The sequence below is a fragment of the Nannobrachium achirus genome (assembly GCF_963921795.1).
Source record: "Nannobrachium achirus genome assembly, chromosome: 12".
In the NCBI taxonomy this organism is placed as follows: domain Eukaryota; kingdom Metazoa; phylum Chordata; class Actinopteri; order Myctophiformes; family Myctophidae; genus Nannobrachium; species Nannobrachium achirus.
In genome coordinates, this window is record NC_137832.1 from 18,051,249 (window position 1) to 18,076,537 (window position 25,289).

Below are 25,289 nucleotides of genomic sequence, written 5' to 3' on the forward strand. Positions count from 1 at the left end.
TCCATATTCTGATAACTTTAGCCAAAAATAGCAGATCTACAAGCTCACAACCCCTCGCACTGCGAGGCATTGTGAGCTTATATATCGGCTATTTTCGGATAATAAGGGAAAAAGAGCAGACAAAGTACAGAGTGAAAGGTCATGTTTATTAAGTATTGATGGTTCAAGTGGTTAAATATCTGAAAACACAAATTAACATGAATCCAAAATACACTGACGATTGTGCTGTCTAACAATGAAACTATACGGAATCTATGAACAGGTTGTGGGGGTCCCTGCTTCATCTCTCTCTCAACTAAGCGGTCCTTGTCCTGAAAACGTTGAAGACCCCTGATGTACAGTATATTGAAGTGGTGTTTTTGTCCCCCTTTTGTGATGGAATGAGAGGGTTTGTGTGTCCACTGAAACGAGGGGGGTGGGGGTCTCGTTTTTCAGTCTGTATGAGAGGATGTGTTATTCATCCAATTCCATGGCTGATGTACAATCTCACAGGAACACAGAGCTGCCTTTCACATGGACTTCCCCTGTGCAGCAGTTATAGGTCTGTCTTGGACTGCCGTAGTCTCTTCCTCTGGTAGTCACAGCTCTTGTGTGCTTTCTCTCTCCCTCTCTTTCTCTATTTGTTTCTCTCCAGTGCTCTTCTTAGGGCTGTCACGATTATGACATTTTACATGGCGATTAATTGTCACTCAAATAATTGCGATTAATGATTTAATTGTGTGAAAAGTGATGACTCATCACTAAACCATACTAAACCATAGTTTTGTGGGGTCCATTTTTAGCCCAAGGAATGTTTTTCGTGCAAAACAAATGCTTGCTTGGATTCAGAATCATGAAAAAACCCTAGATAGACCCCTCACATGCTACTTAAAGAAAACATTTTGGGGGGTCTTTTTTCCCTGTATGGTAAGTGAATTAAAGCCACCAGATCCCATGGGAAAAGTGCTTGGATCTGTCCATTTTTTAATTCAGCACACAAAAATACCCATACAAGTCTATAACTCTGACAGTTCTCTAACGGGTTCATTTGGTTCCATTTGTACACTGTCAGAGTTAAGGGGAGAACATGAAATTTGAAAGTTTGAGAAACACTGGTCTAGGATTCTCTAACATCGGGATTGGTATCGGATCCAAGGATCTGGCATCGGTCGGGTTCTACTTGTTTTCTCTCTTCACAGGGACCCGTTTCTATCTCCCCTGGCTTCTGGAATCCTCTCCTTCCTGTTTTTCCATGCACCGGTGGTGGAGGAGACGTTTTGTAGTCTCTTCTTAACGTGCCAATCCCCGCAGTAGACAAATAGCCCAGCCTTCTTTTTTTATTGCTGGCTGTTTGAGATTGCTACATGTGTGTATGTGTCACTGACAGGGGTGTCGCACCAAATTCTGGGCCCTGGGTGCAAGGATTCACTGTGGGCCCCCCCTATGAATGTTCTTCATAGGGGGAGGGGGTTTAACCCATTTAGACTGGGAACGTATTATTATGCATTATTTTGTGCTTTCACTATTGAAAAATAGCAGATTTGGTGCCGCGCTGCGAGCTTGTCGATCTGCTATTTTTGAAAAATCATGAAGATCTGTGCAAGTCTTTGCATATTTGAGGTAATTGCTTGCTTAAAAACACATATATTCAAAGATTTGCACACATTTTCACGACTTTTCAAAAATAGCAGATCCACAAGCTCGCAGCGCGGCACTCGGTGCCGCTCTGTGAGCTTGTATATCTGCTATTTTTCAATAGCTAAAGTATAAAGCCTCTATCAGAGTCCAAGGTGAAGAGCTATTCACCGCAAATTTTAGTTGTAAAGCTATCCACCTAAAGTGAGAAAATAAGTCAAGGCCATCAGTCAGTCACGGTGAAGTCCTATCACTGTGACTGACTGGTCTAGATCGACCAATCAGTGAACGGGGTGATGGGTCGATCTGTGTGATAGAAAAAACAGAGAGATGTGTCGGGGTTCGCGGTGGATAGCTCTTCACCGCGAGTAATGACGCAATGTTGTAATTTTATGACTTAAAAATACTACACCGCGGTGGATAGCTTATCACCGCGGTGCCTACTATGATAGGGGCTTAAGACAATTAAGGCCCCTCCATCTTGGGCCCTAGTTACTCAGTCCCACTTTTCCCCCCCTTGTGACGCCCCTGCTCACTTGGCTCCCACGCTCTGAACAGTGACTGTCAAGATAATGACGATGCTCAGAGCCATGTTGATATGCATCTATGTGAAAGATAAAGACAACAACAAGACAGGTTTGAACATGGACATTAGACCTCTCCCCCCTTGTCTACGTTGAAATTCCACAAATACTGTACTGATGATGCCTGCTTTCTGATCTCTACATTACATTACACCTTACATTCAGACATTTTACTGATGCACTGACGCTGAGCCAATTTGCGAGGTTGCCAACATTACAAGGAACTAGTAACTACTAATAGTTTGCAACTATCAATTATCTTCCTAGCGATTATTCAATTGGTTACTTTTTTGACCAAATTATTTATGTGTGTGTGTGTGTGTGTGTGTGTGTGTGTGTGTGTGTGTGTGTGTGTGTGTGTGTGTGTGTGTGTGTGTGTGTGTGTGTGTGTGTGTGTGTGTGTGTGTGTGTGTGTGTGTGTGTGTGTGTGTGTGTGTGCACAGCTTGTAGATTGTCTATTTTTGGCAAAGAGGTGTAGAGGTGAAAAAGAGCAGACAGAGTGAAAGGTCAAGTTTATTGACGGTTCAAGTTCTATCTCTCAACTAAGGGGTCGTTGGCCTGAAAACGTTGAAGACCCTTGCTGTATATAACCCTAACCCTGTCTACTGAGGGAATGTAAAATAGTCAGGCGGTAGCGCACAACACAGTGCTAATTACTCAGGCTTGTCCACTGCAACTCTGTCCCTCTGTGGCTGGCATGGTCTTAGTCCATTTAGACTGGTTGAGGCTTTAGGAATGCCAAAGTAGATAAACAGACACATGGCACTGAGCAATGCTCTGCTGCTGACTAGGGATGGGATGATAAGTGATATTATTGTTTATCATGATAAAAAACACTCACGATAATCATATCGTGGAGATTTAATTTATCGTGATATCGTCCTCCGTCATGCACTGGGATCAATTCACTTTGTATTTGCCGAGCTGCATATCCAGTACCACTTAAACACTCTGTAATTGGTTATAAGGTGAGAGGGAGGGAGGTGTGAAAAAGTAATTCTTTTCACTCTCTATCAAATAGCTGATCTACAAGCTCACAACGCGTCGTGTTGCGAGGCATTGTGAGCTCATATCTCCGCAACCGTTGCCCCGATCCATGCCAAATTTTGCACACACACTCCTTGCCTGCCAAACGACGCGTTGTGAGCTTGTAGATCGCCTATTTTCAAATGGTATAACATAGGGCTAAAGTGGATTCATGTATGTTTTATAATATAATCATTTATATCTGCAAAGTAACTAGTAACTAAAGTTTTCAAATAATTGTAATGGAGTAAAAGTACACAATTTGGACCCGAGATGTAGTGGAGTAGTAGTAAAAGTATTGGAAATCGGAAACACTCAAGTAAAGTACAAATACCTCAAAATTGTACTTAAGTACAGTACTTAAGTAAATGTACTTTGTTACTTTGCAACACTGCCCCCCAGTGAAGTCATTCCATTTACTATGTGAACTCACCTCGCCGTCTGTCTGACTCCGTATGACCTTTGCTCTTTTGTGGGACTGCTTCCCCCCTCAGAGCCATCCTACGGCGGGACGCCCCCTTCCTATGGCTACGACCTGGACCCGTCCGAGGAGCATCACCACCCCAGGCACCACCATGACCCCCTGGCCTTCGGCTCCTCCCCCAGCTCCTCGCCGCGCCTCCGCTCCAAGAGCCGCAGCAGTCGAGACACGCAGTCCTCAGGCTCCCTGGAGTCCACGCTGTCGGTAATGTTACTGGGTCAAATGCCTGATGCTACTGTGTCTGACGTGTCACTGTGTCTGTGTGCAGTTCACAGCCAGGGGGATAGTTGTGCATAGGGGTGCGTGATAATGGTGATAATTATCGTTGAGACGATACAATGTGTCCACGATATGCCTTTTCAGAGGTATCGTATATATTGTGATACAATTGAGGGAGCCTTGTAAATACAGAGATTCATTGCAGAATTCAATTTAAACCTGCATTTTGGTCAAAATTATCAGTTTTCAAACTTTAAAATGTCAAGGTCTCCACTTAACTCTGACAGTATACAAATGAAACCAAATGGACCCGGCACTGGAGGCCTATAAACTCTGTTTTTCAGAGTAAAGAGAACAACTAGTGATACTCTCTCCCCCTGTCCGTTTCCCCTCATTCTCTTCCTCACTGAGGTCCTTCCTTCCCCCAGCTGTTCAAAGCCTGGCTGTGCTGTGCAGCTTCCAGGAGAGAGGCCTATATACAGGGGTGTCACACCAAATTCTGGGCCCCTGGGTACAAGGATTCACTGCGGGGGCCCCATGAATGTTCTTCATAGGGGGAGGGGGTTTAACCCATTTAGACTGGGAACGCGTTATTTTTTGCTTTAACTCTTGAAAAGTAACTCAGCTTGTAGATCTGCAATTTTAGAAAAATCGTGAAAATGTGTGCAAGTCTTTGAATATTTCAAATGTTTCTATGTCAGTGGTGCTCAAACTTTTTCACGTGAAGGACCCCCACAATGATGTATTTGGCCACGGACCCCCATCTCAAAATATTTAGTTCCAGGGACCCCTCAGAAGCAAAATTTGAGTTACAAATGTTCGCTTAAATTATTCGCATATATTCAAAGATGTGCACACATTTTCACGACTATTTTTCAATAGCTAAAGTATAAAATAATTAAGGTCCCTCCACCTTGGGCCCTAGTAACACAGTCCCACTTCCACCCCCCCAACCCCCCCCCCCCCTTGTGACGCCCCTGAAGCCAGCAGACCCTGGCTGTGCTGAGCACCTTCGAGCAGGGAAGGCCTGTAGCTATGCGTGTTGCTAGTGCTGCTGAAAAAGAGCACGCTTGCTCAGCAAACATTCTCTATGTCAACAAAAGTTTCAAAGAAACCTGACTCTCACCCCTCTCTACCCATTCTATTCTATTCTGTTGTCATCATCTGATAATGTTCTTTGTGATCTTCAAAGGCTAAACCATGTGGGTGGAGAGCTTACCATCTACACACTGTAGCTCGTTTACCATGCAAGCAAGGCACTACAACGTCAGCACTTACAGTATGCTTAATTTATACTATGCATTATGAGCTGGTAGAGCTGGTATACTTGGCAGTGGTGGAAAAAGTACTCAAATGTTTTACTTAAGTAAAAGTATCAATACTGCAATGTAGAAATACTCTGTTACGAGTAAAAGTATGGAAATCAAAATGTACTTGAGTAAAAGTACGAAAGTATTGGCATCAAAATATACTTAAAGTACCAAAAGAACAAAATGTTTGAAAATAGCACAAGCTCGCGACGCGTTGTGTGTAGCTTTTAGATCGGCTATCTTCAAACAACCTAGGTATAAAACATGGCTGAAGTGGTTAATGTGTGTTTTAAAATATTATAACTTATATCCGAAAAGTAACTAGTAACTAAAGTTTTCAAATAAATGTAGTGGAGTAAAAGTACAATATTTCAATCCAAGAAGAAGTAAAAGTATCGGAAATTCTAAACACTCAGGTACAAATACCTCAAACTTAAGTACTTAAGTAAATGTAACATTCTCGGGCACACAACACGGTTGTACGATGAAGCCTATAAATCAGGCGTTTGGCTTTGCTTGGCTCTACTCAGTACAGTAGAGTCTACTGTAGGGACGTGCTGGCCATTGGGAAAAAAGTAAAAATAAAATGTCGGCCTTCGTTCCATTTTGGGGGCTGGGCGGCCAACAAAGTAAATCGTCACTGTTGGGCAGAAACCTCGTATATCTCCAAGTTTCAAATTTGTAAATTTGTTCGCAAAGCAAAGCCCTGCTTCATCATACAAGGCCGTCGCACAAAAGTAGTGAAAACAGCCGATCTACAAGCACACAACGCCTCGCTCTTAAAATCATTTTTAAAATGGTTTTGGACATCCAAGGTTTCCACCCGACAATGACGAAATATAACTCATGTAATTGGTCCACTGGCTTGTCACTTGTCATGATCTGAAATGGCAAATCTTTGAGTAGCAGCAGCGCTATAGAGAGAGATCTCTCTCTATAGCGCGCAATGAGGGCCTCTACAACTCTTTTTCCCGGGCTGAATCAGGGGCCCAGCACGTCCCTGGATAAAGCCTATAAATCAGGCTTTGGCTTTGCTTGGCTCTACTCAGTACAATACAGTAGAGTCTACTGTATGCCTCAGGGGATGTTTTACTGACATGCCATAATATGTCAGGATGAATGAGCCCTCTGAATAGTAGGTCCCCATACTGGCCACTGTGGCCAAGAATACTCTTCCCTCCCTTAAGCAACGATGACCTTTGGACCTCTAAGACTCCCATGGACTTTAATCAAATCTGTTGTGTTCTAGAGTAGGCCCAAGAGAGTGGCATTCTTTACAGCCAAGTGGTTCGCAGCAGGGGATCCCATTTGAACCCTGCTGTGGGCGGATCAGAGCAGATCAAACGTGTTTACAATTACAATCCCTGAGATGAGCCTGGCGCAAGTCTGTCTTTTAGTTGGAATGTCCCTTTCTCACATACATTCTCCGTCCTTCTCTGTCTCTTTCTTTCATGGCACTTCATCTTTAAAGGCCCTTCTGACGATATCTACTGCATAGTATTGTGTTCTATCCGTCTGTCATTCAATGTTATATGAGATAGATAAAGGTTTCCTGTGTAAATACGGCACGCCAAAAAGCTTACTAGGATCTTCTTTTAGTTGACCTCATACCAGTGAACTGTACGGTCATGAAACTGTACCTTTTCCTATGCAAACTTCCAATGAAGTCTTCAATCAATCAATCAATCATACCCTCAGGTGGAGCTGGATCAGGAGAAAGGGCTAGAGATGAGGAAGTGGGTCCTGTCTGGAATCCTGGCCAGTGAGGAGCTCTACCTCAGCCAACTGGAGGCCCTGCTGATTGTGAGTGTTTGATAACACAAAGTGCATGTGCGTGCATGCGTGCGTGCCATACACAATACTATCAGTGCTTCTTCTTCCCCACCGGTAGTGCTAATGCACAAGTAATGACAGTATCTTCTCTAAGCGTTAACTGAGAAAGTTAACGTCATTTTACAGCATTTATACAGCACAGTTGATCTGTGTTATGATTTATTAGTGTTATTTAATGTTAATGGCCCATTCCAAATCTATGCTGATGTGTGCTTCTTCCTGATTTCTGCTTTACACACACACGCACACACACACACACACACACACACACACACACACACACACACACACACACACACACACACACACACACACACACACACACACACACACACACACACACACCGCACACACACATACTGCCCTGAAAACTCACCTTTCAGGAGGCCAGAGGCGGAGGTAGTTATCACTTCTCCCATAGACAGGCAAGAAATGAGCAACCCCACTATACCTTAGCCCACCCCCTTGTTTCCCCTATCCTGTACATATAGTGTTTTTATAACTGAAATGATGATTATTATCATTATTTTTTGCTTGCTATTTGTTATGTCCATGAATTGAATACCAAGGACTTCTGATGTAAACAAGACCGTAAAATAAAAGGACTTATTAGGGATGCAATAATTTTTTTTATTGTATTGACTATACTTATACTCCATTTTTGTCTAATAAAATATTCAATCAATTAAAAACACACACACTAGGACATTCACGAATAGTGATTTTTAGTATTCGAATTATTCTACCTCAAAGTATTCGAATAGTCGAATATTCGACTGGACTGGCCAAACTGACAAATATTAAGTAAGCAAGAGGCGAACATTGTGAAAATAGCCGATCTACATGCTCACAACGCCTCGCAACGCGAGGCGTTGTGAGCATGTAGATCTGCTATTTTCACAATATTCTTTTGCGGAACCGAGTCACATTAAATGTACCGTAATACCTACAATTCCAACTGCTTGTCAGGGTCCCCAGTTCAAATATGTTTATTTTGGGGGTCACAGCCTAAAAAGGTTTGAGAACCCCTGGTATAGAGCATTAACAAATTCATCCACCAGGGGTATTGACAACTCATTCTTATGACTTCCTATCTAGCCAAGCTTTTAAACTATAAAAAAAATAAAAATAAGCGAATTTTCGACTTCGGTGAACGTCGAATAGTGACTTTGATATTCAAATATTCGAATATTTACACACACACTTGCTGTTTCCTCTCATCACATCATCTCTCGTTTCTCCCTTGTGCACTTTACACATTTTGATTTCTCAGCCAATGAAGCCTCTGAGGGCAGCAGCTACGACCTCTCAGCCCACGCTGACCGTCCCGCAGATAGAGACCATCTTCTTCAAGGTCCCCGAGCTCCACGAGATCCATAAGGACTTCTACGACGCGCTGCTGCCCAGAGTGCAGGACTGGAGCCATCAGCAATGTGTGGGCGATCTCTTCCAGAAGTTGGTAAGCGCCGGGCTAACACTATAGCTTCCCCGTTCTGCGGGCGAACATTCAGCACAAATAGGAGATTTACATGCTCACAACGTGTTGAAAAGTGACACGTTGTGAGCTTGTAGATCTCCTATTTTATTTTGGTTGTAGAGGGAAATACTAGCTGTAGAATAGGACCCCGGGGGAAACCCAGTCAAGTACCGGTATTTGAGATTTAAGTGGTTCAAATTGTTCACATTCGCGTATTCTTCTTGAAACACTGACAAAGTATACATAAAAGGGTCAATGACCGTAATTCAAGCTTTAATACTCTCCAAACTTTAACCAAAAGAAACTATGATATTTGTCACTTCTATCACTTTCAAAGTCAGTTAATTATAGCTTGTTTTTCATGGATCAGTTCATTTGTACATCCAAGTGCTTTCATATTCTTTGTGATCGAGGAAAGTTTAGTCAAGTTATTCCCTTCTGATAATTATAGCTAAAATATTATTCCTGGTCATTTTCAATAATTGTTATATATTTTATATATTTTTTTTTCCTTTATTTTCTTTGATTATTACATTATCCTTGGAATGTTTCTCCTTTAATGACAGGCCCAAAGGGCGCCAGGTTGAAAGTTGTTAAATACCCAGAGCTCTTGCGTGTCTCCTCGTTGATTTGTTATTATCTTACTCACATTTTGAACAGCATCAAATATGACTTATTCGGGCACCTACAGAAATGGATGTTCACAGATTTCACACGTTTCACATGTACTTTTTGTGCACTCAGGTTCACTAAGCTTGCCTGGACCTTGCCGGGTGTCAAATAACTGCTCATTTTTGATCCAGCTAACTGACATTAATAAAGTCAATCACACACGCAGAAACACACTTAAAGGAGTAGTTCACCCCCAAAATGACTTTTTTTCTATTGATTACTCATACCATGGAGAGTAGAGTTCAATAATATGTTTGGTTTTTTGTCACATTCCTAAGACAAAAATTTGATTCGAGTAAATTTACCCCCATTGATTCCGGATGGTGACCCGTTTCGAAACGGGTCACCATCCGGAACGAATAGGGGTAAATTTATTGTTATCAGGAATGTCTTAGGAATGCGACAAAAAACTAAAAATAGTATTGAACTCTAGTCTCCATGGCGTGACTAATCAATAGAAACATTTTGGGGGTGAACTACTCTTTTAATTAGCTCCCTGATAATGCTGTCCTTTGATCGTTAACAGCGGCGCAGGGTTTGAGGCTAGGCAGGGAGAGTCAGTGTGTGCTATTAATGTACACATGTGAGTAGAGTAGACAGCCTGGAGTCATGTCCTGCACAGATAAAAGCCCTGTTTTACCACATGACAGGGAATAAACGAGAACAAAAACACTATAGGAGACTGCTGACTGTAAGTAAGAGCTGCTGCTGCACTGTTGGACAGTAAAAAGATGAAACGCACGTAAACATGAATCAGAAGAACCCCTCCCCCCCCAGTGGCGTCAGTTCAGAAAAAGATAAGGTATGGCAACATGACTGGTGTCTTGCACGCGCGCAAGACACCAGTCATGTTGCCAATACCTTAGCAACAGGCATGATACATTTATTTTAAGAAGTACATTCTATTTTTTCCCCCGTTTCTACGGTTTCTTGGGCTGGATATGGCAGCCTGGAACGGTTGTTCAAGTGCAGCTAAACTTGGCATGTTAGTAAACGTGCCACAATTAACAATAATGCATTGCACCTGTGCAGCTGACCTGCGGAACCTGGGAATATACCATTTTGTCAAGATGGGGAGAATAAAAGTGTGGAGAATATAATTATAATGCCTCGTTAAAGTGACCGTTAAATTTTGCATTTGTAGTTATTTTACTGTAATTTAACAACATAATAACCAGCACAGATCAGACAAAGAGACATTCATTGGATTTATATTTAAAAGTAACTTTTATTTCCCCCCCTGGACCCACAGTATGGCAGCTGCATTCCCCTGCCATACCCAATTGACGCCCCTGCCCCCCCCCCCCCCACACACACACACACACACACACACACGTATGGGGCACGTTGCAGCCCCATAATCCATCACTGTGTTGTTGCCTCGTGCCAAGTCATGCTTGATACATGGCATAAATACAATAGCTTAATGTATCCACAGGGCAGCGGGCTGCATGGTGTCTTAATAAATCAGTGGCTCTCAAAGTGGGGTTCCAGGGACCCCCAGGGGTCCTTGGGGGAGGAGGTTTCCCCAGCAAAATTAGCAACAGGAACAGTTTAAAACAACACTTAAGCCTATTTTATTTTGGGGTTTTTGGCTATTCAAAAAATAGACAATCCCATAGCGTTGCAATCAATCAGGTAGCCAGTTGTTCGGATTTAAAATGAAGCAAACACAGAACTAAAAGTTCCTATGCTTGGCCGCTATTTGCACTGTTTTGGTACCAAAAGCAACATGTTCAACATAGGATTCCATTCATTTCCCCTGAACTTTTACATTTGATTTTCTTACCTTAATAAACATTGTCATAAATACTTTATGGTTCCTGTTGCTAGTTTAAAGCCTTGTTTCAATCACCATGATATGCGTTTTGTGAAAATATGGTCCAATTTATGTTATAATCGATGTTAAAGCAGGGTATGCTGTAGGAGGGGCTTGTGATCATAGGCTTGTGATGGTTCTTCTTCGTGTGCTTTATTTTCGGCAAGCTCAAGACAATGTCCCATGTATCCCTGCGGTTGCACGTGACCGTTGGCAGCCAATATTATTCCTGGTACCCACATTAAAACAATGATGGCGACACCCATACAAGGGCAAGAAAAGCGTAATTTTCGCACCATAGAAACCAATGGGTTCCCACCGTCCATATTTCTTACAGTCTATGGGACACAGCCTTAGCTTGGAGATCGGCTAATTTTGAAACATGTCGAAGAATGTTGACCATTGTTGGAAAATCTTCTCTTATTGGGGTCCCTGGCACAAAATCCTTTCGGATGAGCGTCTGTGGCCAAACACATATCATTTAGGGTTAGGGTGACCAGATGTTCCCCTTTGCGAGGGACAGTCCCACATTTCCATGACTTTTCAGGCGTCCCCCAAATTAAGACTCTGTCCCACATTGCGACTGGCAGGTGTTGATATATTTGCGCTGATTGTTGGCTTGATGTGAGCACACAGCAAGCTAGACTGGATCACACTGGACAACTGGAATACATTATAGGGCAGAGTATTCCATTGTAATGTAAAGCTCTCTCTTTTCTCTGCAAGATATGTTTTAAACCTGTTAATAAAATAACAAATTAATAGGCAGTATTAGGCATTTATTAGCAACTTAAGTAATAATTTGCTATTAACCTCCTGCCTGCCCGTCCCACAAGTGGTACTTCTGTCCCTCAAATGAACAGTTTGGATCTGGTCACCCTATTTAGGGTCAACCTTGACGTGAAAACGTTTGAGACCCACTGTAATAAATCAATGTGCTTTTATTATTATGAAGTGACATGTTATTCTTAGTTTTTTTTTTTTTACTTTCTCTTACCCTTCCAGGCCAGCCAGCTGGGAGTGTACCGGGCCTTCGTGGATAACTATAAGGTTGCCGTGGAGACCGTCGACAAATGCTGCCAGGCTAACGCACAGTTTGCGGAGATATCTGAGGTATGTAATCAGGGCAGAGCCAGCGGGGGCCTTATGAGTGTGTTTTGATGCTACACAGCTGCCCCCATCACAGAGGTGGTGACAGGGCTGCTATTTGCCCTCCTCATTGTTACTTGCATGTCTTGAGCTGATTAATTAACCCATTTAGGACCTAGAATTATTGAATGCTTTAGCTATTGAAAAATAGCAGATATACAAGCTCACAGCGCGGCACCGAGTGCCGCGCTGCGAGCTTGTACATCTGCTATTTTTTTAAAAGTCGTGAAAATGTGTGCAAATCTTTGAATATATGTGTTTTTAAAGCGAATGTTGTAACTAAAATTTTGCTTCTGGGGGGGGGGGGGGGGGGGGGTCCCTGGAACTAAATATTTTGAGACGGGGGTCCGTGGCCAAATACATATCATTTTGGGGCGTCCTTGACATGAAAAGGTTTGAGCACCACTGACATAGAAATGTAGGTTTTTCAAAATAAAAAGCAAGAAGGATTTACAAGACACTTATAAGAAGGATTTACAAGGCACTTATAGAATCAGGTTAAAATATTCAAAGACGTGCACTGCACACATTTTCACGATCTTTCAAAAATAGCAGATATACAAGCTCACAGCGCGGCACTCGGTGCCGTGCTGCAAGCTTGTATATCTGCTATTTTTCAATAGTGAAAGCATAAGTGTGTTAAAGTGTTCAGGCCTAAATATCTTAAGTTAGTTGCAGTGGCGTTCTTATAATGTTTCTTGCGTGGTAATGGTCGTGATTTTAATTAGGCTTGTGTTGTTTGTTTGCATCCCCGTTTTGTGGACGCCCTGCTGCGACTCGTGCACGGCAGAATCTCAAAGTCAAGAGCACCAAGGACAGCAAGGACCATTCCGCAAAAAGTTCACTGGAAAGTAAGTACTGTAGCCTCTCGTATAGTCGGGGGATATCTTAAAAAGTCCTGGAATAAATTCCTTACCAAAACATTTCTTCACCAATGTGTTTGTAAAGGTGTCTAGTAACACATCCCACAAAGACTGAAATTCTGTTTCCCTAGGAAAATCATTGACAGCTGTTGAAAGTTGTGGTCCCATTAAATTAACTATACAGGATAAAACAACATTAAAGTAGTATGTGAGGGGTCAAACTAGAGGTCTCTCATGATTCTGAATCCATTGCAAGCATTTGTTGTGCGCGAAAAACATTCCTTGGGGTGAAGGCTGCTCCCACAAAACTGTGAAAGCGATGACTCATCACTAAACCATAGTGTTGTGAGGCCTTTTTTTAGGCCAAGGAATGTTTTTTTGTGCAAAATAAATGCTTGCAATGGATTCAGAATCATGAAAAATCCTAGTTTGATCCCTCACATGCTACTTAAAGCATATTTATTTTGGTGTGTTTTATCCTGTATAGTTAATTTAACGGGACCCCAACATTCAGCAGCTGTCAAGGATTCTCCTAGGGAAACTGAATTTCAGTCTTTGTGAGATGTGTTACAAGACACCTTTACAAACACATTGGTGAAGAACTTTTTTGGTAAGGAATTTATTCCAGGATATTACACTATTTCTGAAGATATCCCCTGATTCAATGGAAATCTTGTGTTTTTAATTAATATTCCATGCAATGTTTGGCCCCGCCAAAACCGAAACCAACTTAATTAACTAACTACAATGTTTCCGTCTGGACAGCTCTTCTGTATAAACCCGTGGACAGAGTGACACGTAGCACCCTCGTTCTGCACGTAAGTAAAGACCAGCACACGCCCAACATGGTCTGCATGTGATTACAGCAGTGGTTCTCAAACTTGGGGTCGGGAACCCAAGTGGGGTGGGTCCACAAATTATTTTGGGAGGTCCCAACTCATTAACTTAATGTGCAACATTGTTTTCTCACTCGACAGTAAACAAACCAACATAACGTTTTAAGTGTATAGAGGATTTATGCACATTTCTAAAGTGACAATTGATGGACATTGTAATACCTCTAAAATGCCAAATTAAACATTGGCCTAACTGTCAAATATTAGAGGCAGAAATTGTGAAAATAGCCGATCTACATGCTCACAACGCCTCGCAACGCGAGGCGTTGTGAGCATGTAGATCGGCTATTTTCACAATAGAACCATGTTATACAAAATGTAATGCCTCAACTCTTAGTGCTCGTCAGGGTGGGGGGGTCCCCAGTTAAAATATGATTATTTTGGGGGTCACAGCCTGAAAAGGTTGAGAAGAGAACCACTGGATTACAGCATAGTTATGAGATCCTCAAACAATTGTAAAAAGATCCATGAGAGTAAATCACTGTAGCACTCAAATAATATAATATACAACTCAACATCACTTTCTTCTGCCTTTTCTCCCCCCTTTTCTTTGCACAGGACCTGTTGAAGCACACTCCTCCCAGCCACCCAGACTACACCCTGTTACAAGACGCCTTCCGCATCTCCCAGAACTTCTTGTCCAGTATCAATGAGGAGATCACTCCGCGCAGGCAATCCATGACCGTTAAGAAGGGAGAGGTCGGTACACTACCTGCATACCATGGCTATTGGTTCATTTATGCTTTGTAAGGATAACTGTTGAGTTTTGTTTTATTTAAAGAAGGGGTGCCATGATATTTAAAAATTAAAACATGATGATCAGGCATAATGATTATACCAGGAGGAAGAATCTTTCCAAAAAAGTTAAATTATGTTTTTATGTGGCCACGCCCACCAGTTCATTAGGTATGCCTGGTCACAGATATAAAGAGCTAGATGCCTCGTTCGCCTCAGAGTGTATATAAGAGAGTTACGTCACGCTTTGAACTCGCCGCAGACCGGAAGTGGCGTCGCATGGAGCCTGTTCTCATTCTTATCGAGGCTCTGCTGCTCTCCTGCCCGTCCGCCCCCACTATAGCCGAGGTATTTTCAATCACTGGTAAGTAGACGAAATCACGTCTTTTTCACCCTTTTAACGCATTCACGGGCCTCTCGTGAATGTGTGAATGCGTGAATGCGTTAAAAGGGTGAAAAAGACGTGATTTCGTCTACTTACCAGCAGAGATGGGGACTCGAGTTAAAGACTCGTCACTCGAGTCGAATCGAGTGACACTTTTGGCGACTCGTCACTCGACTCGGACTCGCCCCTCAAAAACTCGTGACTTGACTCGACTCGTGCTCATAAGACTCGTTAAGTTCATGAGTCTTATGAGCGGTGCTTAAAATAAAGATTGTTCACGACGTTAACAATCTTTATTTTAAGCACTATAATGCATGACAAGCACGACAAATATTGCCTTTCCTTCTCCTTTCTTCTTTCTTTCTTCTCTGTTGCGCGGCTGCGCGCCGCTGTGCTGCTGAGTGTTGCGCACGGAGACAGCGGCGACCGCGTTGTTTTTCCCAACGTACTTAAGCGCAACGGTGGGGGCCAGCCCAGGAGCGCTTCGCTGTGTTCACTTGGACCGCCCGCAGCTCAGGGCCGTTGGGAAAACCGCAGTCTGTCTCGCAAAGCGTGGCAGACACAGCCGTCTGCATGGACCTTTCATCCTAAGATTTAAATATTAAAACGGCGAAATAAAACATATATGTTTAGCTCATCATCAGCTATTTTACTTCAGCTAACCTGGCATTTGTTCAATAATTGTATAAAATGATAGGATTATCTGTGAGAACCTGCTTATCTAACGTCGGGTTTCTCTCCAGAGCGCAGCCTCCTCTCGTAATAATATTAATAATGTTCCACTACCACCAGCTGCAGCTATATAGGTCTAATAGCTGAGCTCATTAACCCCTCGTAAGTTAACTTATTGTTTAAAGCAGTAACGTGAGGTTACCATGCCCAGTAGCCCTACTGTTACACTGCTAGAGGATTATTAAATTGTTTTTTGTATCTGTTGCGCTCGCACGTATAGGCTATAGTGCGTCTTTCCATGATATCTAGACGCCGACGCGCCATGACAAGGTGGATTAATAGCTTGCAACTCTGATTTTTTGGGAGCCTTATAGGCTAAACAATATAAGCCATAGTTGATTTTGAGAGGTTTATAGGCTGAACAATAAACCTACAGTAGCCTAGGCCTAGGCTGTTAGTTCAGTAGCAGCAGTAGGCAGGACAGCTGCTGCATGCAGCCTTTCAGAATAAGATTTAAATATTAAAACGGCGAAATAAAACACATATGTTTAGCTCATCATCAGCTATTCTACTTCAGTTAACGTGGCATTTGTTTAATAATTTGATAAGATAATAGGATTTTCCGTGAGACAGTGCTTTTCTAGCGTCGGGTTTTCACTTTTTTCTCCGGTGGGCTCTTCTCTTCATGATGTCAATTCCACCAGCTGCATCTACTAATTAACCCCACGTAATTATTGTTCAAAGCATTAACGTGAAGTTATGCCAAATATGCCCGTAATGTTACAGTTGTGCTGTCAGGATTCTTCACAGCACTGCAGTAACTTAAAAAAAGAAAAATAGCTTTTAAAAAAGCAGGAGGGGAGTGGAAATGAAAGGGAAAAAAAACTTTATGCTAAAGAAGTAAAAGAAAAGCTTTATTTTGGAATAAAGATTATGTTGAACCACGTTTATTTTTTTAAATTTATATCTTAACTAAAACTGCTATTGAAAATGATGCTGTATCAATGACTAAGTAATGTATCAATCCTGACATACTGTCTGTTTATATTAATACAGTAAAGGAGTGATCATGAATACAATCATGCACTTGCCAGTACAATTTAATTAATATAGTATATTAATTATACGCCGGCAACAAACGTTTACGACAGTGATGTAAAATGTATTCCCAGGTCCAATCCCCACTGAGAGTACACGTCGCTATGGTAACCAGTAGCGATACGTTTTACGGCAGTAACTGCAGTAAAGTGTTATGTTGCTTACTGTCCAGCTCTGGCGGCTTCTTCAAATAGAAAAATTGTGATTGCTTCGCAATTCCTATTAAAAACAACATTTGAGTACTTGTCTAGCTCAAGCTGTCTTAGGAAAATGTCAGTACAGATAGCTACAAAGGTCTACAAAAAGGATTTAAGTGTCAAGCAAGCAACTGAAGTGTGGCTGGTTTTGGGATTATTTTATTCATTGGATGATGATCGGACGGCCGGGGACCCTGCTACTATTGGACATAACTGCGTTGCTTCCAAGGAACTTTCACCGAGGAAGGAGAGGCAGGAGGTCTACTTCAGAGCTGTTTTCTGGGGGAAATGGATCCATTATTATTAATCGTGGAACATTTAACAGCCTCCGTAGCGTGATTGTGAGTACATACATGCATGTGTCTTTCCTAATTTAGCCTGCCATGGCTTCTGGCTGCTGCTGTAGCTGTATCTGTGAGTACCGGGTGATCATGATGCGCCATCTAACTTTTTCAGCTGGAGGCTAGATCATTATAAAAAATAATAAAAAAAGATATATATGTATATAAAGACTCGTAACTCGACTCGGACTCGCCACTTAAAGACTTGAGACTCGACTCGACTCGTCCCCCACGTCCCCCAGAGACTCGACACTCGACTCGGACTCCTCCCCCAAAGACTCTTGACTCGACTCGACTCGTGATCATGAGACTCGTGGGCATCTCTGCTTACCAGTGATTGAAAATACCTCGGCTATAGTGGGGGCGGACGGGCTGAAGAGCAGCAGAGGCTAGCTAGGAATGAGAACAGGCTCCATGCGTGCGCAAGTGCGCATGCGTAAGCTTCCCACCATAGAGTAAATAGGCTTTCCACGCTTACTATGGGAGTCGACGTAAGTGACGTAACTCTCTTATATACACTCTGGTTCGCCTCTGCAGTTAATTGGAGCGATGTGCAAAAGTTCTAGTCCGGACTTCCTGGAAAAACTAAGGGAACGCTGTCAGTCAAAGTGACTATTGGCCAATCACAGCATGTCTTTTCCGGGACTTATCCAAGGACCACAATTCAATTCAGAGCCAGTTCCGATGTTGCGCTGCTCAGCTGTTCTCACAGGCTGCATACGTAAAGACCAGCCCCCACCTGCCTCTGATTGGCTTACCGACTTATGTACGCGTGACGCACACGGAAGCAATGAACACGGACGCGATGAAGATTCCCTTAGTTGCTCAATGCATACGCCCCTAGCCGAAGGAGGCGTCTACCTTTCTATGTCTATGTGCCTGGTTGTCAGGTGGGGAGTGACCCAGCTGAGGTTAGCCACACCCACAGTGTTTGGTGTATGGTAAAAGGGGAGGGGATTATTTTATGATGGCATTAAATCAGTGTTTTTCCATCAGGCCCTTTGACTTAGAGGCTTTCTGCTTTCAGGAAGAAACCAAAAATGCACAGGGAAGGCAAATTTGCACATTATAACCACATAGATACATAGAAAACAGAAAACGTACAAAACGATGGCACCACCTCTTTAATTATTAGGTATGTATAGTAGTATACATTAGGTTTATGGCACCACATCTCTCCTGTCATAGCTCTTAGGTCACCTCACCTCACCCGTTTAATGTGTCCAATATAAACATTAGGTTGTACCTTGTACTTGTACTCAACGTTTGATAAGACAGAGTCTCAGTGTAGCTTATAGCTTTAGTTTGGACACGCAACCCTGCTTCAAGTGGTGGTACAGCTTGTACCCTCCTTGGATCACTGATTTCCTCTGCCAAGGACAAATCCTGTAATTTGACAAGATGGCAACAGTGGCCCAAACAGTCCTGGCCTGGTACTGCCAATGCCATACTGGGTGCCCGGGCCGATCCTGCAGTGCTTTTATACTTTTCATCAAGCTTGCTTTTGTGTGTACTGTTGAGTCTCGGGGGAAAAAGAGTGCTTCATTATGCCGACTGCGTTTGGTAGAATTGCAGAGTTTAATTCCAAAATGAGATATGAACGGTTCAAGTTGGAGACAGTAATGTACCGTATATTACAGAATGGTTGATAGCTCAAAATTAAAACAAATTATAGTAGGTAACTACAGTCCATGCACCGTGCACGTAGATTTAAAAGGATTTCAAAGTGCCCTGTGTGTCAAAGTGACGCACACTTTTTTTGCTGAATGAATCCTCTCTTGTATTTTCCAGAGACAGTGAAAAATCAACTTGAGGCAATCATTATTGCCTTCAAAATGATTGTATAGCATTTTGAGTTGGAGCTCTTCAGTAAATGGGCAACTGGCGGCCCGGGGGCCACATGCGGCCCCCACCTTCACTTAATGCGGCCCGCAGCCAAGATGGCGCGGACCGCTTCCGCAGCCGTCAAGTCGGCTCCACTAAAGCTATGTTATCTGTTTTTAATCTGGGCGATAACAGTGGACATCTTTACAAAAACAGCGCTGGGAATAATCATATACAGTTCCCAGGCACTCATTGAGATTAGATCATCAACTCACCTAATACAGAGTCCATCTGATGTTTGGCTTCGCTCGTTCCCGGCTGAGATCGTGAGGACAGCTGATCCACAAACACAGAGGAGAACATCTAGAGGCAAACGCGGGGGAGTGAAGCACTCCCTGAGGGCTCGCGTACACAAGCCTCCCCTGCCTAGTATCCTGCTTGCCAATGTCCAGTCCCTAAACGAAGAGAAGGTGGATGATCTTCGCTTACGTTTCGCAGATGAACGAGACATAAGGAACTGTAACATCCTTCTTCTGAGTGAGACTTGGTTAAATCCATCCATAGAAGACCACGCTATAAAACCGATGGAGAATCTCTCTGTTTTCCGGTCCGACAGAACTTTTGAGGAGTCCAATAAGAAGACCCAAGGCGGGGTGGCCATCATGGTGAACGAGGGCTGGTGTGATAGCCGGAACATCACCGTTCTGCAGCGCTTCTGCTCCCCCGAGGTGGAATTCCTCGCAATAAAATGTAGACCTCACTTTCTGGTCCGCGAGTTTACATCTTTACACCCTCGCAGTGCTATACGAGGCACTGAACAGCTATCAAGCGAGAGATCCGACAGCTGCTTTAGTGGTGGCTGGGGATTTTAACAAAGCGAACTTAAAGAAAGTTATGCCTAACCTGTATCAACACATTGACTGTGCTACCAGAGGAACGAGGACGCTGGATCACTGTTATACTCCGTTTAAAGGCGGATACAGGGCCCAGTCTCTCGCTTCTGTGGGGAATAGTGACCATGCTGCTATTTTCCTCTGGCCATCGTATGTAAAAAAACTCAGAAGGGAACCCCCGGTGACGAGAGAGGTACGACGGTGGACCGACCAATCAGAGGACAGCATGCGACGAGCACTACACGACTCACTGTGGGGTGCGTTCAAGAACTACACTGCTGATATTAACACCGACATCAATGTGCTTACTGAGCATGTGATTGATGTAATCTGTACAGCCACAGAACTGCATGTACCCAAAGTGACAGTTAAGATTTATTCAAACCAAAAACCCTGGATAAATAAAAACACCCGCAATGCCCTAAAACAACGTACGGCTGCATACAAGTTAGGACTGGAGACTGGCAATATGGATGAATACAAGGCAGCATCATATAACGTTAGGAAAGCAGTGAAGGAGGCAAAGAGGGAGTATGGGGAGAAGGTGGAGTCCAAATTCCAACAAGGTGACCTCAGAAGTGTGTGGCAGGGACTGAAAACTATGACTGACTACAAAGCCCCACCCCCCTCCTCGGGTGGTGCAAACAGAGAGTTGGTGGATAACCTTAACACTTTTTTTGCACGCTTTGACACCGGGCATGGCCAGGTGGCCAGCACACCTGGGATGGAGAGGGGCGGAGCTGGAGCGAGCGGAGGAGTTGGACTACCTGTTCTCTCTGAACATGATGTCAGGAGGACATTTAAGGAGGTGAACACCAGGAAGGCTGCAGGACCAGATGAGATTGTAGGGCGGGTTCTCAAGGCCTGCGCGGACCAACTGGCACCGGCGTTCACAGTTATATTCAATCTGTCCCTTGCTCAGGGTATTATCCCCACATGTTTTAAGAGATCCACCATCATCCCCATACCCAAAAAACCAAGACCAGCCGGTCATAACGACTATCGCCCAGTTGCACTCACCTCTGTGGTGATGAAATGTTTTGAGAAGCTGGTCAAGGCCCACATCTGCTCCTCACTACCCAACACCCTGGACCCTCTACAATTTGCGTACCGGCCCAACAGATCCACTGAGGATGCTATTGCTCATTTATTACACACTGTCCTTTCCCACCTGGAGAATAGCAAGGGGAAAGTGTTGAACTATGCAAGACTGTTGTTCATTGACTACAGTTCAGCATTTAATACGATCCTCCCCCACACCCTCGTCACTAAGCTCAGGAGCCTGGGGATGGGAGATGCCCTCTGCAGGTGGATCCTGGACTTCTTGACGGGAAGACCTCAGGTGGTGAAGGTGGGCCGGCACACTTCATTTTCCCTCACCCTCAACACAGGGGCCCCCCAGGGCTGCGTCCTGTCACCGTTACTGTACTCCTTGTACACGCACGACTGTGTAGCCACCGCAGACTCCAACACCATCATCAAGTTTGCCGACGACACCGTTGTGATAGGCCTGGTCCACAACAACGACGAGACGGCCTATCTGGACGAGGTGAGGCGTGTGACACAGAGGTGTCAGAGAGACAATCTCCACCTTAACGTCGGTAAGACCAAGGAGCTGCTGGTGGACTTCGGGAGGAAGCAGGTGCGGAACTACACCCCTCTTATCATCGACGGGACCCCCGTGGAGAGGGTGAAGTCATTTAAATACCTCGGTGTCCAGATTGACGAGGATCTGACATGGTCCACCCACCTGGACACTGTGGTGAAGAAAGCTCAACAAAGACTATACCATCTGAGGCGGCTGAAGAGATTCCGATCCTCTCAAAGCATCCTGAAGAGCTTTTACACATCCACCATTGAAAGTTTACTGACTGGGAACATCACCGCCTGGTACGGTAACACCACCGTACAGGACCGCAGCGCGCTGCGGAGAGTAGTGCGTTCAGCTGAGCGCACTATAGGGGCGGAGCTCTGTGGCCTCGATACCATCTATACAAGGCGGTGCAAGTCTAGAACAGTGAAAATACTACGAGACCCCAGTCACCCCAACCACGGACTATTCTATCTCATCAGCTCAGGGAGGGGGGGGAAGAGGTACCAGTCACTTATGGCAAAAACAGAGAGACTCAAGAGGAGTTTCTTTCCTCAAGCCATAAGATACCTAAATGGCACTGACTAAAGACACTTTGCTTTTGTTTGTTTGTTTTCTAAGGCACTTTTGAACACTTTATTTGTTTTGTGCAATAACCCCGACATTATTACTGTTTTCTATGTCTGTCTTGTTTTGTTTTTGTGGCATATGCTTTGAGGAGTCGTCTATGACATTTCACTATTGTAAAATATGTGACAAATAAACTCTGAACTGAACTGAACAGGTTAATACCAGAATATTGATTGATTTCAGCTGTTACAATTTCAAACATGACCTGCTTTAATTCCGGCAGTCTATATTAGTAGCTTAGTGACTATCCGGTTGTAGTATTAAAATGTATTTCTTTATGTCCAATGTATTTGTATTTAAGTTCATAAATTTAACATGAGTATATAACTAAATGTGTTTGAAATTAAATCAAATTGTTACATTTCAGGATTCCAATTAACTCATTGACTGCCAAGGCCCGAGTTTCCCGAGTTATTACAGTAGTCCCAGGCTGCCACAGCCCGAGTTTCCCGAGTTGGAAGCCATTTTGAAAAAAAATAAAAATAAAATAATATTTTTTTTAATAAAAAAAAATCTAAAAATGCCTCAAATGTATTAGGCATGATCGCAATTGCGAAATTGTATGTTTAGCCCCATAACAAACACATCTTTCAAAATGTCAAAAATGGCTGTTTTGTCTGACTTTGAAGGCTTGTATCTCATGAATGCCTGAACGGATTTCCAAGCGGATTTTTTTGTTTGAAAGCTGTTAAAAAGTACTACACATATGGTGCATGATCTAGGCATGGGCGTGCACGATCCGTGCACTAAAAATTGATCCGTGCACTAGAAATTTAGGAAGGTGGCAGTGTTTGTTTTGTCTGACTTTGAAGGCTTCTATCTCATGAATGCCTGAACGGATTTCCAAGCGGATTTCTTTGTTTGAAAGCTGTTAAAAACTACACATATGGTGCATATATGGTGCATGGGCGTGCACGATCCGTGCACTAAAAATTGATCCGTGCACTAGAAATTTAGGGACGTGGCATCCTGGTACTTGGCGGCCATCTTGAAAAGGGCATTCAATGAGTTAAAAAAATAACAACAAATAATTCAGGATTCCATTCAAAAGAAGATAAAAAAAATAAAAATAGACGATCTACAAGCTCAAAACACATCGCAGCGCGATGCGTTTTGAGCTTGTAGATCTGCTATTTTTGCTTCTTTTGTATGAGATACTAGAATAACAAAGTAGGATGTAGCAATATGCAATGTGGCCCTCTGACTGGAGTGAAGGTGGAAATATAGTGGCCCTCCCCATCATCAAAGTTGCCCACCCCTGAGTTAGGCCTCGAACAGAGTCGGGTCCGCGGTGGAAGGCTATCCACCGCGGTGTAGTGCGGTGTAGTCTTTTTGAGCGTTAACGTTGTAGTTTTATGACTCACAAAGACTACACCGCACTACACCGCGGTGGATAGCCTTCCACCGCTGACCCGACTCTGTTCGAGGCTTTAGACTCTTTCTTTTCGTTGTTCATTCTAACTCAGACAGCAATTGCGGGGTTAATTCTGCACCAGTAGCTTTTCATCAGATACTGACTGGTGACGCTGACAGCCTGGAGCACAGAGGGTGTCTGGGAGACCGTAATAAAAGTGGCGTGTGTGTGTGTGTGTGTGTGTGTGTGTGTGTGTGTGTGTGTGTGAGTCAAGTTGTTGCTGAGTCATCGCAGTCTGTCTGCTTTATTCCTGGAGGAAGTGAAGCGCGGAGGAAGCTCGAGACAAACTAGTTAATTTAGGCCTAGAATTATTGAACGCTTTAACCAGTGAAAAATAACAGATATACAAGCTCACAGCGCGGCACCGAGTGCCGCGCTGCGATCTTGTAGATCTGCTATTTTTGGAAAAAAGTCGTGAAAATGTGCGCAAATCTTTGAATATGTGTATTTTCAAAGCGAACGTTACGTTTGTAACTAGAAATGTTGCTTCTGGGTGGTCCCTGGAACTAAATATTTTGAGATGGGGGGTCCGTGGACAAATACATATCATTTTGGGGGTCCTTGACATGAAAAGGTTTGAGAACCACTGACATAGTAGTCTCTCAAGAACAGACTAACTGAGCTCCAGTTAAGTGAAAAGGACCTTTTCTTTGACGACGGCTAGCCAGATTGCTGATACAGAAACATAGGTTTTTCAAAAAACCTTAGAAGGATTCAAAAGACACTTATAGAATCGGGTCAAAATTCTAATTTTCACGATTTTTCAAAAATAGCAGATCTATCTGCTATTTATCAAGTTAAAGCATAAAATAATGATACACAATACAGTGTACCCGTTCTAAATGGATTAAAACACAGGAGTTAAGGATCTCAGAAAGCGTCGCAGGCCAGGAAAAGCCCACCGCCTACCTCTCCGCGCACTCCCATCCTCCTGTCCCAGAGTCTCGACTCCATTTCCCAGAATTGACCCGAAACACCCCTTATCATGTTAAACCCACCCTTCCATGTGAGACTGTGTTGCACTGAGTTCCACACTTACTCACCTTTCCTGACCCCAGAACTGTGACTCAAGACAAGAGGGTCCAATTGGGAATTTATATTTGAGCCACTTGAACTTCCTCTCTTGTTTCTGGAAAGCGGCCCAGCCGACCACAACGCTTTATTTTTTCAAGTAAATTAAAGACGGATTCTTTGGAACTTCCTATTGTATTGTCTACAGCCTATTGTCTTGCTGCTCCATTGAAACCCAGCAAAGGTTGACACATGGCAATTAGCTCCAAGTTTGTTGTCGCAATGTTTAGTCGTTATGCTAAACTGGCGCTCGTTCGTTGTGGTCATTTGTACTGCGGTTGCCTGTAATTATTGTGCTGATTTAAAATGCATGTTTTATCACTCGTCGTGTTTCATCACCGCACATGGAAATAACGAAAACAAATGGCAGCGGTGACGGAAGAAAACATGAATTTCCGACCGTTCTTCCTGCACATTTTTCCATGTTTTTGTTGAACTTGGGGCTCAAACGGGGCGGTCAGGCCTAATGTGGGCAGTGTCAGTGTAAACAGCCTC

The 25,289-nt window shown here is 43.4% G+C and overlaps 1 protein-coding gene across 1 annotated transcript in view; it reads left to right on the forward strand.

Moving 5' to 3' along the window:
• LOC308296261 (breakpoint cluster region protein) overlaps window positions 1-25,289 on the forward strand; it is a 66,042-nt gene that overhangs the window by 20,657 nt on the left and 20,096 nt on the right. Inside the window, exons 2-8 of the mRNA XM_080739466.1 lie at window positions 3,719-3,909; window positions 6,933-7,037; window positions 8,341-8,526; window positions 12,041-12,148; window positions 12,975-13,035; window positions 13,813-13,865; window positions 14,502-14,642. Coding sequence (XP_080595592.1) covers window positions 3,719-3,909; window positions 6,933-7,037; window positions 8,341-8,526; window positions 12,041-12,148; window positions 12,975-13,035; window positions 13,813-13,865; window positions 14,502-14,642 — 845 coding nt within the window. The remainder of the gene's footprint in view (window positions 1-3,718; window positions 3,910-6,932; window positions 7,038-8,340; window positions 8,527-12,040; window positions 12,149-12,974; window positions 13,036-13,812; window positions 13,866-14,501; window positions 14,643-25,289) is intronic.